At 34.5% G+C, this 14,392-nt stretch overlaps 1 protein-coding gene across 1 annotated transcript in view; it reads left to right on the top strand.

The window, feature by feature from the left end:
* Positions 1 to 13,921, top strand: part of ACTR3 (actin related protein 3) — a 66,061-nt gene extending 52,140 nt beyond the window's left edge. Inside the window, exons 8-12 of the mRNA XM_040474888.1 lie at positions 832 to 1,005; positions 7,452 to 7,544; positions 7,749 to 7,874; positions 10,977 to 11,060; positions 12,696 to 13,921. Of these exons, the coding sequence (XP_040330822.1) occupies positions 832 to 1,005; positions 7,452 to 7,544; positions 7,749 to 7,874; positions 10,977 to 11,060; positions 12,696 to 12,791 (573 nt within the window). The 3' untranslated portion in view covers positions 12,792 to 13,921. The remainder of the gene's footprint in view (positions 1 to 831; positions 1,006 to 7,451; positions 7,545 to 7,748; positions 7,875 to 10,976; positions 11,061 to 12,695) is intronic.
* The last annotated feature ends 471 nt before the right edge of the window (positions 13,922 to 14,392 follow it).

Raw genomic sequence — 14,392 nt, 5'->3', positions numbered from 1 at the left:
TCTCCCAACCAGGTTCCGTGCTGTCAGCACAGAGCCTGATGTGGGGCTCAAACTCAGGATCTGTGAGATCATGACCTGAGCTGAAATCAAGAGTCGGATACTTAACTGACTGAGCCACCCAAGGCACCCCTGTGTATTTTTCTTAAAAAACAAAACAAAACAAAAGCAAAAACAAAAAAACCCTGAGACTTGGATTCAGGAACCCATAAGTTGCAAACAGAATGTTATAACCCATAATATTTTTGAATTGCAGTTTTGATAAAAACTTTTACTTAGGACATATAATCAGATATGCAACAATTTAGCATTGTAGGTGATATAGTAAAAAAGAATAGTTTTTATTTTCAGTCATTTGTCTTTTGCTCATTTGCTTAGACCATATTCAGTTTTGTTTCAGATAGGTATTAAGGATTAAGTATCTATATTAATTTGTGTGGTTATTTCAACTATTATTTATTCTCTGGTTATGTATTTTATGTTTTCTTCTCTCTAGAATGTAAACTCCACTAATTACTGAAGTAGTATAAAATGTTGAATGACAGAAATGAATATTTTCATGAAATAACATTAAAATAATAGAGATTGTCTCTTTAGTTGGTCAGATCTTACTCAATTTATATATGAAGCCAGGAGTTATGTGTAGGAGATGAGAGATGAGCTTTTTATTTGTACTAGACATCAGATAATACCGTAACATAAAATTTTCCTCAGCTTAATTTCTTTATTTTCTGACGGTATTTGTTCATTTGATTCTTGTTTACTGAAAATATGCCATCTTTTTTTACTGTTACTAAAATGAGGAAATAATTACTCAATTCTTTGTTTTTCTAGGAGCGCTATAGTTATGTCTGCCCAGATTTAGTAAAAGAATTTAACAAGTATGACACAGATGGATCAAAGTGGATTAAGCAATATACTGGAATCAATGCTATCTCAAAAAAAGAATTTTCTATTGATGTTGGTTATGAGAGATTCTTGGGACCTGAAATCTTTTTTCATCCAGAGGTAAGTTTTTTTTTGTTTTTTTTTTTGTTTTTTTTTAGATGGAATTGTTTTGAAAAATTTGGCAGAAATTATCAATGAACTATAAGATATTCAGGAAAGAGTTAATCTCAGGAACTTTCTTTTGTATAATCATTTTCAAGAGGAAAAATTGCCTATGTTGAAATAGGCTAAACAAGTTACGGTTTTCATGCATTTAGAAAACTGAAACTTGTCTTTTTAAAATTTGGCGTATGTGGGGTCATGCAAAGACGAGAGCCCTTAAAATTTATGATCATTTAAATAAAATATTTGGGGATAAGTTCTAGAACTGCCACTGCCCTCATATAAAGTGGCCGTTAGACAAAGAACCTTTAAGTATCGTAACAAATTATTATTAACAAAGTAGTTTTCTATCTCTATGAAATGTTAGTAATGTACAGGTTTTATTAAATTAATGAAATAGTGTGTTTTTAATAATGAAAAACTCTTCTAATAACTTAGTATGAGAAACTTATTTAAAACAATTTTTTTTAATTTATTTTTGAGAGAGAGAGACAGAGCATGAGCAGGGGAAGGGTAGAGAGAGAGAGACACACACACACAAAATCTGAAGCAGGCTCCAGGCTCTGAGCTGTCACATGAGCACAGAGCCTGACATGGGGCTCGAACTCAAGAACTGTGAGATCGTGACTTGAGCCGAAGTCGGATGCTTAACCGACTGAGCCACCCAGGCGCCTCTATAAAAAACTTAATAGAATTACATTATATGTTTTTTGTGCGTATTTGACATTAAGAACAGTTGTTTTTGAATATTGTTTATTCTCTTAGCAAATAGTAAGTGAATACAGTTTTCATGGTCTCAGTTTAAGTACGGAATATTCAAAGATGAAAAATTATTTTATATTGGTTTTACTGAACTCAGAGAATAAGGGAGATGAAAAGCTAAACAGGTAAAGTTGCTTTAATAAATGCATGGATCTGGGTAGGGGATAGGAACAAAGAACATCTAAGTCTGCTTGGGAGAACTACGGAAACTTCTTAGATGAGGTAACAGTTGAACTGAGACTTCAAGGATGAATAGGTATTTGTCAGGCAGGTATGTTAGGGGAGTATGTTTCTGGCAAAGGGGATAGATTGGGTAGAAGTCTGGGAGAGGAGAGAGCTAGATAATAGAAGTATAAAGGAAGGGAGTCAGGAGATGGGTCCAGATGGGTGTTCATGAGGGATTAATATGCTACAGAATGGAGTTTACTGGATTCTGGAGTTGTGCAGAAATCTTCAGTGCAAATGACACAGATTTATGAACAGTGTTAGAAAGGTCACTCTGGCTGCACTGTGTGGGATGAATTAGAACAGAGGTGTTGGAAACAGGTTAGTTTATTACAGTTTTCCAGATGAAGGAGGGACTGAGAAGAACCCAGTTGCAAGAATAAGGCTGAGGTTGTTTTGTCTTTAAGAGGGATTACCCCAGTGGTAGAGGTAAAGTTATGTATGGGTACAGGAAAATGTGAAGCTGGGAAGACTGGATAGAGGAGTAGGCAGGTAGCTTAGGAAGTTCATTGTCACAGTGCATAGTTTAATTTTTCATGAAGGGGAGTCAAGCTATTGTGTTGGGAGAAGGGAATGGACATAAAGTTGAGGGCTGGGAGAGAACAGTAACTTGTATAATCGTTAGTGAGAAGAATTGAGAGGGTGACTATATTAATAGTAGGGGGGTGGCACTACAAAAGTTAGAGACTCAGAACTTTGAGTCATAGAGCAGTGTTTTCCCTCCCAGGCAGTTGTGGAAAAGGAACAAAGTGTTTTGACAAGGCAGAGGTCAGAGTTTTGTGGAGTGTAAGAGCCTGAATCCAAAAGGTCTGACTTACTTAGGGATAATGAGGGGTATGGCCAAGGATTGGAGATCATGATGAATTGCAGATAACTGTAAATTGGGAGCAAATGGGTGAGCCCCTGAAGGATAAGGCATTGTGGTCAGACTAGTATTTGGGTGTTGTAAGGTTTTAGACAGCCCTTCCATTTCAGTGCTAACACATACAGCCAGTTCTTTGGAGGGGGGGTGATAGAAACAGCCCTATTCTTGGCTTTCCCTACTGATGACTTACTAAGTGTTTTGGAGGGAATGCATGGTCTTGTCCATCTGCCTTCCAGATTCTAGTTTGCCAAATTTTGTTGCTGTTTCTTCCTGTTCTCTTCTCTACATACATTTGGGATTATGCCTTTTTGATAAATTTTCTTTATTAGTGCTTTTAGTAGAGAGAAGAAGATATGTGTGTACAGTTCATCATGTTTTTCCAGAATAGACCCCCCCCCTTTTTTTTGGTATCATATGAACTGTGTCACTTCCAAAGTGAATTTTAAGATTCTGTCTTCTGTAGTTCTAGATTTTTCTGTGTCACATTTCCTCTTGTCATCTGAAGAATTCACTCTGGTTTTTGTTTTGGCTAGATAAAAGTGTAGGTACCTGAATTTGAACACTGATGATAAACTGTATGAAAGAGTAAGGATATTTATTTTTCGAATTGCTGAATTCTTCACAAATACCTGAGCTGTTTTTAGAAGGAACGGGTTTGGCACTTTGATTTTTTTTTTTTAAAGGAAATTAAATTTTTTTGACAAAGCTATTTTGACTGCTTTGTCTACTTTGAGTGTATTTTCTGTAAATTTCTCAGAAGAGAGAAAAGATACTCCTCTTGTTAGCCACTTGTAGTAGTATTAAGACACGATCAGAAAACAGAGGCAGGACTAATCCTTTTGTTGAAAGGGAAAGCAAAGGCCTAAAAATATGCTTAGTAGGGACCCTAGGTTGAGCCTGTTAGTATTAAAGTATTAAATAACCTGCAACAATTTATTGTTAATTCTTAACTCTTTTCCTTCATTTATTTATTACTAAGTATTCATTACTTGCTGCTTCACTCGATACATTCTACACATTCTCTCCTGGGATTCTATAAAGCACAATAGTCCCCAAGCTTTTTGTAAAGATGTATTCAAATCAGACTTCATTTCTTTCTAAATCAGAATATCTGGGTGAGTCCAGGGTATGTGAATATTGAAAGGTTGTATAAATTCTATCTTTTGTATGTTCCTGATTAAAAATTGCTATGAGAAGGGCATGGCACAGGAATGAATGACCCCATCCCTGCCTTTTTCTGATCTTGTTATAGCAGGTGAACTGTCTTAAAGGTTTGGGAAAGAATTACGGGAAGGTTAATCTCTTGAGTGCGTGCTCCTTTGTGTGTGTGTGTGTATTGTTTAGGTAAGTACTAAGGAGTATGGCTAACAAAAGACAATGTATAGAATTTTTAAGTAAATTGATGAGCTATTATAGACCATATTTTCTTTTTCTTTTTTTTTTTAATTTTTTTTTTTTAATGTTTATTTATTTTTGAGACCGAGAGAAACAGAGCATGAACGGGGAGGGTCAGGAGAGGGAGACACAGAATCTGAAACAGGCTCCAGGCTCTGAGCTGTCAGCACAGAGCCTGACGCGGGGCTCAAACTCACGTACCGCGAGATCATGACCTGAGCCGAAGTCGGCCGCTTAACCGACTGAGCCACCCAGGCGCCCCATAGACCATATTTTCTATCGGATTGTTAATGTTCTCCACATTTTGAGGATTAAATCTCATGACAGGTTCTCAGGTTGAAGGTATCATTATGGGATCATAAAAGCGTGTTTTGAGAATTGAAGTTTCCTTAGAGATTTCATAGTCTAAAGCTTAGAGAGTGGTTATACACATCACAAAATGAAATTTTCAGGATTCTAGTTCTGTTACTCATTCCAGTTAATTGTGAACTGAGCCATTCCTTGCCCATAAACTAAGATTGACTGTAAATGGCATACAGAGCCAGCTGAGTGGAGTTATATTCTCCCATTTTCCCACAGGATGCAATATGGATTACCTCTAACAGATGGAACAAATAGTCTGTAGTTTGGGTTTTCAAGCCTCAGTATGAGTCCCATTTCTCTACCCACTTGTAGCTATTCATTATTCCTAGGAATTCTATACCCCTGTTAGGGTATGCTTTAAATAGATAGATGTTGACTAACATTTGTTTTTTTACTATGATAATAGAAGTCAGTAGAATCTTTGCCTGTGATATTTTACTTTATCTAAATTAAAATATTTTGTATCATTATGCTTCATCATTTAAGTAACGTTAAATCTCTTTTCATTATATGCCCAAACTCTCAATAACTTAAAACTAAATTTAAAAACTGGAAAAAATTGACAAATGCATGAGAGTTATCAGTCAAGTTCTAGAATCAGTTTATTGAACAAAGGAATGTTGTCTCTCCCATTAGACAACCTAATGTGAAAAATGAGAGGCCAAGAAACGTGGTTGGCGACTCATTTTCTGGACAGTACTTTAAATTTTATTCATTTTAGTGAAATATACTTGTTTATTTTGACAAATTAGGCTAACTTTTGACCTTTTATTTTTAACTAGGAAAAACTGCATCTAGCATTTCCTCTCCAATTTTAAAGAATGGCCACATACATATATTTTTGAAAAGTTTTAGTAAAATGAGGTCTTTGTTTCAAAATACAAGTTGAATTCTGAGATCTAGTATTCAAAAACTATTTTATGGGTGCTAGGGTGGTTCAGATAGTTGAGCATCCATCTCTTGATTTTGGCTTAGGTAATGATCCCAAGATCATGAGACTGAGGCCCGCATGTAGCTCAGTGCTGAACATAGAGACTGCTTAAGATCCTCCCTCCCCTTCCCTCCCCCTCTCCCCTCTGTCCCTCTGCCTTCTCCCCCTCCCTTCTTCCAGCCTTCTCCCGTTTTCTCTTTCTCTCAAAATCTTAAAAAAAAAAAATAAAAACTGTTATGTTTTGTAGTTCCTCTGAGGAAATCTAGAAATATACATACAGCATGTTTTGGAGGGCCACAGGCATGCATATAAAAATACATGATGGGGAAGAAAGCCTTCCCTAGTACTATTTCTCCTTGTATGAGGCCTGCTGTATATAAAAATTAAGTTTTTAAAAATTTACTATTTTCAATCTCCTTCTTATTTCCATGATGATTTAAATTGTTAGGCTGCTTTCCATCTCAAACCTACCAATGTAACTAATCTGTTAAAATAATTTTGAAAAGTGTTGCCTAATACATGTACCTTCCATTCCAAATAAATACATACTAATACTAATATTTATCATACTGAGATTTTAAGAAATAAAGTATTACAAAAAGAGTACCTTCCCTTCCTCAGACCTTTTCCTTTCTCTGTTTGGTTTCCATCCTTGCTTTTTCTCCTGAGGGTGGTTGTCATAAATTTAGTGTATATCCAGTTCATGTTTTTTAACTGTGCATGTATTCACAAAAACATATATTTAAAAGAAAAATTTTTTTATGTTTATTTTTGAGAGAGAGAGCATGAGCAGGGGAGGGGCAGAGAGATGGGGAGAGAGAGAATCCCAAGCAGGCTCTGTGCTCTCAATCCAGAGCCCAATGTGGGGCTCGAACTCAGGAACTGTGAGATCATGACCTGAGCTGAAGTTGGTTGCTCAACTGACTGAGCCACTCGGGCACCCCAAAAATAAACATTTTTAAAAGATTTACATATATGTAATCATTCAAATTTTTTTGAAGTTAGCTTCTTAAAAATTGAGTTTTGCTTTTGAGTGTCAGCTATTTGGAAATAGTTTGTGGTATATCGTCATATAAATACACAGTTTATTCTCATTATTCACAGTAGATGCTCTATAAAGTTGCTGTGAACATCGAATTAGTGAAAACTAAAAATCATTGTTCGTAGGGGAAATACAGGGTTAGGTCCTGTGAGCTTTAGGTTACATTTTTTGTCAACTGAACATATAACCTTGTTTTATTTGTGTTTCTGTTTAAAGGCACACAAGTATATATTTTCCATCATTAGCATTGAGCCCAAGGCCAACAGCCCTGTAACTCATGCTTGAATGAAGCTTACCAACACTGTATTTTCTCCATAACACACATCACAGCCTTCTCAAGCTTAGAAATAGTAGATAGCACTTTGGCACTACTGTGGTCGGAGACCCTTTTAAACAGCAAAATCACCCACAAAAATGTGGAAACTGTGACACTACATATATCGTGAAAAGGCCACTTATAGTATAAAAGGTGAAATGAGGAGACTGAGCATTTTCTTGTTTGCCTTCAACTATAAATGTGTCATTCAATTCAGATTTTTGCAGCTCTGCTCATGTGCGTGTCCACAGATTTTTATCAGTTCATAGTGTATGTGCAGCTTTACATTTTTACCATTCTGATGGTTGTGAAATGGTATATATCATCATTATTACAATTTGACTTCTGAAATCTCTGATTTCAGTGTCTTTAATTTTGAATTAGAGACCAGAATTTATGATTTATAAAAATTCTTTTGTTTTTGAACTGAAAACATGCTTTTTTATTGTGATATTTAAGTCAGTACTAACCTAATCTCTATTGTATATCCACCTTTACTTTTCAGTTTGCTAATCCAGACTTTACTCAACCTATCTCAGAAGTTGTAGATGAAGTAATTCAGAATTGCCCTATTGATGTCAGACGTCCTCTCTACAAGGTCAGTATTTACAGCAAAATTACTGTTCAATGCCATACTTTTAAAAACTTCTTAAATTTCTGGTCTGTTCTTGAATATTAAATTAAAAAACCTGTCTTCAAAAGGCTCTGATAGGATTTTAGTATTGTTTCTTATGTCTTTAAAAATGTTCTTTTTCCTTTTAAATAAAAGTCAATACTTATATATTTTTCTCCACCAATGTAGAATATTGTCCTCTCTGGAGGTTCAACCATGTTCAGGGACTTTGGACGTCGCTTGCAAAGAGATTTGAAAAGAACTGTAGATGCCAGGCTGAAACTAAGTGAGGAATTGAGTGGTGGCAGATTGAAGGTTGGTTTTCTCAGTTATTGGTGGGAGGGTAGGGGCTTTCTTGATTCTTATAATGGTGATGGGAAATGTCTGCCAATTTTTGCTTTAATTTAGGAAAATAAGAGGCCTCTATCAGGCATTCTAATGGAAAGTGGTTAATAATACACATTCATGTCCATGATATTCTTGGTCATTTGATTCCTCTAGGATATCACCTACATTTCTGGAAAGTATTCTTAGTCCGTGTAAGCAACATTTTTTCATGCCTCTCTCACGGATAACGTATTATATAAAACAGATATCTTGCATACTCCAGAGATAATATTCCTTAGGGAATCTACACAATTTTAAATTCTCCAATAGTAGTACAATAAAGCTGAGATGAGAGAGAAGCTGATGTTGTGGGGTCAAGCCTGCTTATACAGACTGACCCTACCCACCCCTATCCCCCATAGCAGCTCATAGTGTGAAATCACACTGGTGGTTCAGCACAAATAACTTTTCTTTTGCATGTCCTGGATTTTGGGTTCACTGTCAAAATCAAAATTAATTTTAAATTTTCAGATGTCGGCTTTCTATATTTATGAGACAGATTTTCAGTAAATGTTATGTTTCATCCTTATTCATTGTAGACTGTTGATACAAAACATTGATTTAGAGGATATGTTGCTAAATAAAAATACATTTTATTCAACTTGGAAAATTATTAAGAATGAGGGCTTCATCTGAGACTACTAATCATTTAAAATTACTTAAAAGTAAAACACAATCCTCTAGAGTTTGCTGCTTGTTTAGAAATTACATGGCAGCTGTTTTCACCCCCTAAATTTTGGTTATCTTAGACCTGTCCCTTGGACTGCAGAATAAAATATGTTTAAGTAGTTGTTTAGTTTGTAATGACTCATAGAGACATGAAATGAAAGTAGAAATGCTATTTTTGAGTGTAGTATTTTAATAAAGTAAAAATGTAACATTTTTAGGTTGCTCGTACATTTCAAAATAAGAAATGAGAGATTTTTTCCCCTCAGTGATGTCAACTGTATTGACATTAATGATACAGGAAAAATAATGTTTACCGGAGGACTCTGCCTCTCTTTTTCTTTTATATGATATTTTTATGGATTTTCATAACATTTTTATATATCTATATCTAAATCTGGCTTTATTCCCTTTCAATCTGTAATTTTTAATGGCAACTAAAATAGTTTTAACAGCAACAAAATATGCCATTTTTTATGACCTGTAAGTTTGTAAATTTTTTATTTTGAAATAATTTCATACTTAGAGAAAAGTTACAAAACTTAGTGGAAGAAATTCTGATAAATCGTTCACCTAGATTCCCCAAATGTTAGCATTTTATATTTGCTTTATTCTATACCTATAAATATATGTACATATGCATATATACACACATTTTTCTGAATTGAGAGTGAGTTGGAAATATAATGGTCCATTACCCCTAAATGTTTTAGTGTATGTCCCCAAACAATACATTACAATTGTAAAAATCACACAAGTAAGCTTGATATAATATATAATTTAGTTATAGACCCGATTCAGGTTTCAACAGTTCTTCCATTATTGTCCTTTATAGCAAAAGAAAAAACTTCTGGTCTAGAACCCAATCCAGAATCACCTGTTTGAAATAATTATTATGTCCTTTCAATCTGGAACAAGTACTCAGTCTTATTTGTCTTTTTTAACCTTAACGTTTTTGAAGAATACAGGCCATTTATTTTGCAGGATGTTTCTCAATTTGGGATTGTCAATTGGGGATATTTCCTCATGATAAGTTAGGTTCATATCAGGTACTTTTGGCAGTAATACCACAGAAATGATGTTGTATCCTTTTTAGTGCATTGTATCACTGAACACATGGTATAATTTGTCCCAGATGTTAATTTTGATCAGTTGGTTAATAAAGTTGTGTTTGTTAGGTTTCTCTGTGAAGTTATTTTTCTTTATATTTAATAAGAATATTATGGAAAGATAGTTTCAGACTATGCAGCTATCCTGGTTTTTATCAAACTTTCAGCCCTGGTTTTAACATCCATTTTTCTTTTCTGAAATAGTTATCGTTGTGGTAGTTGCCAACTGGTATTCTGTACATTCCAGTCATTCCATCTGTGTTTTTTAAGTCTCATTTTACTGTAAGGAAGAGTTTTCCTTCTCATTCATTCATTCATTCATTCAGTAATACCTCTGTGAAAACCTGATTTCTCATATTATCATATAATTTAATATCATTGTGATATAATATCAACATATCATTATTACTATTAATATCTTTAATTTTGATGCTCAGATTTCTCAGATTTGGCCAGTAGGAGCCCTTAAAGATGGCTTTTTGTCCTTTTGATGCATCTCTAGTATTTGTTACTCCTTGACACAGCAGAATAATTCAGGATCTTCTCTTCCTTTCTGTTCCTTTTGGTGCAAAATGCTATTAAGCAACCAAGTTGTGGATACTAGTTATGTTTATTGTTACTGAGGGTCACCTCTTCAGGCCTTGGTGTACAGAACTAGGATGTGTTTGTGTGTACGTGCGTGCGTTTGCTTGCTTGCACGCGCGCACACACACACAATCTATATCTAGTTTTGTATGTGTATAAATTTAAAACTCTGAATGCATACCGATACTGCCAGTTCCAGAATACCAGAAGTTCAATCTAGACTTCTTCTCTTCCATATTTGTAATGTTGTGTTTTCTGACAGTGAGAATCTTGGCTTCCATTATCTACAGTATATTTATGTTTTTGCTCGAATCTGGAATATGTATATAGTACTTTCAGAATTATTAATCCATACTATTGTGAGAAATATATTAACTGGAATTCAACAGTTAATTTTTATCTTAAGCCAGAAGGCACGGTCATAATACTGTGTTCACAATTGGGTTAGTCGCTTTCGCCACTTCAGAGTGCTTGTTTTTTTTGTCTTTTAAAAATTAGCTTAATTTGTTTCTGTCGTGTTCTGTTTTGCTTTATGTGCGTCCTCTTAGAGTTTTATTATTTTTGAGTATCTGAAACATTATATTTTAGTCTATATACATTTAAAGTTATATAATACAGAAATCGTTACTTGAATTTATTTCTCGAACTGCTCTTGCTGTTTCATTTTTAGCCAAAACCTATTGATGTACAAGTCATTACACACCACATGCAGCGATACGCAGTTTGGTTTGGAGGATCGATGCTGGCTTCCACGGTGAGATAAAGCTTACATTTAAAATGTGATTTTTCAGATGGGAGAATTCACCAGTACTGACATAATTAAAAATATTTTCTAACGTTTATTATTTATTTTGAGAGATTGAGAGTGTGTGTGCAAGTGGAGGGGCAGACAGGCAGAGAAGGAGAGAGAGAGAATCCCACATAGCCTCCCTGCTGTCAGCGCAGGGCTGGACACAGGTCTCCATCTCACAGACCATGAGCCGGTATCAAGAGTCGGATGCTTAACCGACTGTGCCACACAAGCACCCCCATACTTACACGGTTCAGAAGAACAAAGGAAATTTCTTTAAATTGTATTTGTATATTGCATGAGCAGGTTTTAAAATCGGATGTCTCTCTCTATATAGACATACTATATATATATATATATATATATACACACACACACACACACACACACACACACACATACATATATCACATATATATGTGTGGGTGTGTGTGTGTATATATATATATATATATAGTATTTTAAAAAGTAGAAGTCCTTTGGATTTTATTTTTTGCTCGCTAGACATTTTTTTAGAATGAGCATTTATGGTGTTAAAATTTATCTGTAGGGAAAATTCTTTTAACCTTGTGATAATACAGATATCAGAAGGTCATTGTTTTTTCTGTGTAGATATTTAAAAGCATTAAGATCATTGCATAGGAAATATGATGTTCAAAACTTAGTGGAAGGAATTGTTCTAAGAGCTCTCTCCCCAAACCAAAACATCTTAAAATCCCTTCAAAAGATAATTTAACATCATTAGTCTATTAAATATTGGTGCTTTATCCTGTAGCACAGAGTATTAAATAAAATGAAGAAGCTTTAATCTGAATTACTGAATATCATACATGCTTGGATTTTTAAAACCATTTAAAATGAAGAGGTACATATTATTCCTTAATTTTAGTCATCTTCATTTGTGCCATATAACCTATTTGAGTTTGTAAGTGTGCCCTCTGAGAAAGGAGTTAACAGAGAGAGAGAGAGAGAGAGAGAGAGAGAGACTCTGTCCATACCTTGAGTAAGGAAAGCAAGTTGATCTAGAAGTTTTTGTATATGACTACTAGGAGTTTACCTATATTTTAGATTTAATGCTGCTCTTTTAGATTACAATGGGGGGAAGCCTCAGCAGAATAGTCTGGGCTTTTGAGAATCCACCTTCCAGTCTTCAGAATTTCAAAATCATGCTAAGGTAGGGGGAGATGTGTGTTAGGACATGTGTTGTTAAATGCTACTTTTCATTTCTGATAAAGAATTACAACTGATGTTGTCACAGTTGCTAGAAATTTTAAGCTTTGTTCACATATGGAGGTGGGCTAATAAAAATTTTAGATTTAACAAGTCTATTTTATTAAAAAAATTTTTTTCAATGTTTATTTTTGAGAGAGAGCGTGAGCATGGGCAGGGAGGGGCAGAGAGAGAGGGAGACCCAGAATCTGAAACAGGCTCCAGGCTGTCAGCACAGAGCCTGACACAGGACTTGAACTCACGGACAGCGAGATCATGACCTGAGCCAAAGTCAGACACTTAACCACAAGGCACCACACAGATCTCTTTTAAGCATATTGAAAGGTGGTACGTTTTTGACCTTTGTAAAATACATGTTTTTGTTTTCAGCCTGAGTTCTACCAAGTGTGCCACACCAAAAAGGATTACGAAGAAATTGGACCTAGCATTTGTCGTCACAATCCAGTGTTTGGAGTCATGTCGTAAAATTGATTTCATAATTATTGGGGTTAGGGAGGTGGGGAAGAAATAATCTTTCTGATTACCTGTTTTGTCTGGATGGCTGGTTTTGAGGTTTTAAACCTGACTTGGAGTAAGAAGACCAAACATAATTATACAGGATATTTTAATAAGTATATCAACATGCGAATGTAGAGGAGACCCAAAATGATTATGTGTTTTTCTTTAGACTGAATATTTGAATCTTATGTGTAACAAAAAGAAGTGGGTTTTAGTTCTTTCTGTGCCCTGATATTTTGTATATTATTGAATTATCCAAGATTCGATGGGATTTATCGGTATGTAGATAGCTCTATAATGCTTGAGTTGTGCACTTCTAAGTGTGCAATGCAAGAGCTTGTTTATATTTCATACTTTTTATACTTTGAGGAAAAAAAAGTCAAAGAAAAACTAGTATTTGAGGAAAAACAAGTGACCAAGTAAAGGATAAATTAAAAAAGCCTCATGAGACTTGGCGCACACACACACTCATGGGATTCCAGTTATTACAAATGGCTTCCACCCCCCTGTACCCCCACAGTGGTTTTCTTTGCAAGTGCTTTTGGAACTACGAAGCTAGTATCTTGGATTAACTGATGCCTGCTAGTGCTTTCTGATTACTTGAATTCTGTTTCTTGCTTTAAAGGAAAAGTAAAGACAAGATTGTTGGACCAGTAATGCAGTTCTGTAGTGTCATTTCTTATTAAAAATGAATAATTTGATTACCAAAATTGGTATATTTAAAGCCTAACACCATTCTAATAAAGGCACAGATTTCTTTTTAATACTTGTTTCAAGCTCTTTAATCTCTTTATAAGTTAACTAATCTATTTTCTTCAAACCTCTGCAATAGTTCTTTAAAATCACAACAGTTGGTTAGCAAGCTGACTTTTTTATGTGCTCTGAACAAATAATTGTGAAATTTTAATATGTTGAGTGCTTTCATTTTGATAACTGGATCTCCATTTGATATTTTCATTTGTATAACTCATTTGCAGTCTGAAAATTTTTTTAGTGCCAGTCCCTGACATATCATGGAAAGTTAATTTTCTTTGCATTTTAAAATATCTGGATCATGAAGAAAAAGTGATAAAATAAATTAAAACTGAATTACCTTTTCTAATGTTTTTTTTTTTTTTTTAGGAGCAGTGTCATTCTACTTTGTGTTTTTGTATTTTATATGATTTCTGTTTCTGTTGGAATAGTGGGATTCATTGAAATCTCTCTAATGTGTATGGCAGAAAATATCTTGTGAACTTGAAATTTTACCAGTTATTTATAGAAGAATAAAATGGAAAATGTTTTATAGGCTTTTTAAAACGTCAGCATCAATGTCAGTGAACACTTAAACTTCATTATCCATGAGAATAACACATAGGATTAGTATACTTCTGTCTAAAAGTTAAAGAGCAGTTAAAGTGTCTTTGTTGTTTGTATTTACTATAAAGATAGAATTGGGGAGTAAACTTTAGGTTTTATTTACAGTGAAGCTGGATACTTAAATTAATCATTTTATATGAATCTTTGAATATGGGAGTAAAGAACAAAATGTTTGCCCTCCAGTAGTAGTAGTATGAGTATCAAAGATT

This window comes from Herpailurus yagouaroundi, unplaced genomic scaffold (assembly GCF_014898765.1).
Source record: "Herpailurus yagouaroundi ecotype Mexico unplaced genomic scaffold, PumYag 140, whole genome shotgun sequence".
Lineage (NCBI taxonomy): Eukaryota > Metazoa > Chordata > Mammalia > Carnivora > Felidae > Herpailurus > Herpailurus yagouaroundi.
The sequence above is the reverse complement of the archived record's forward strand: the minus strand, read 5'-3'. Positions and strand labels throughout refer to the sequence as shown.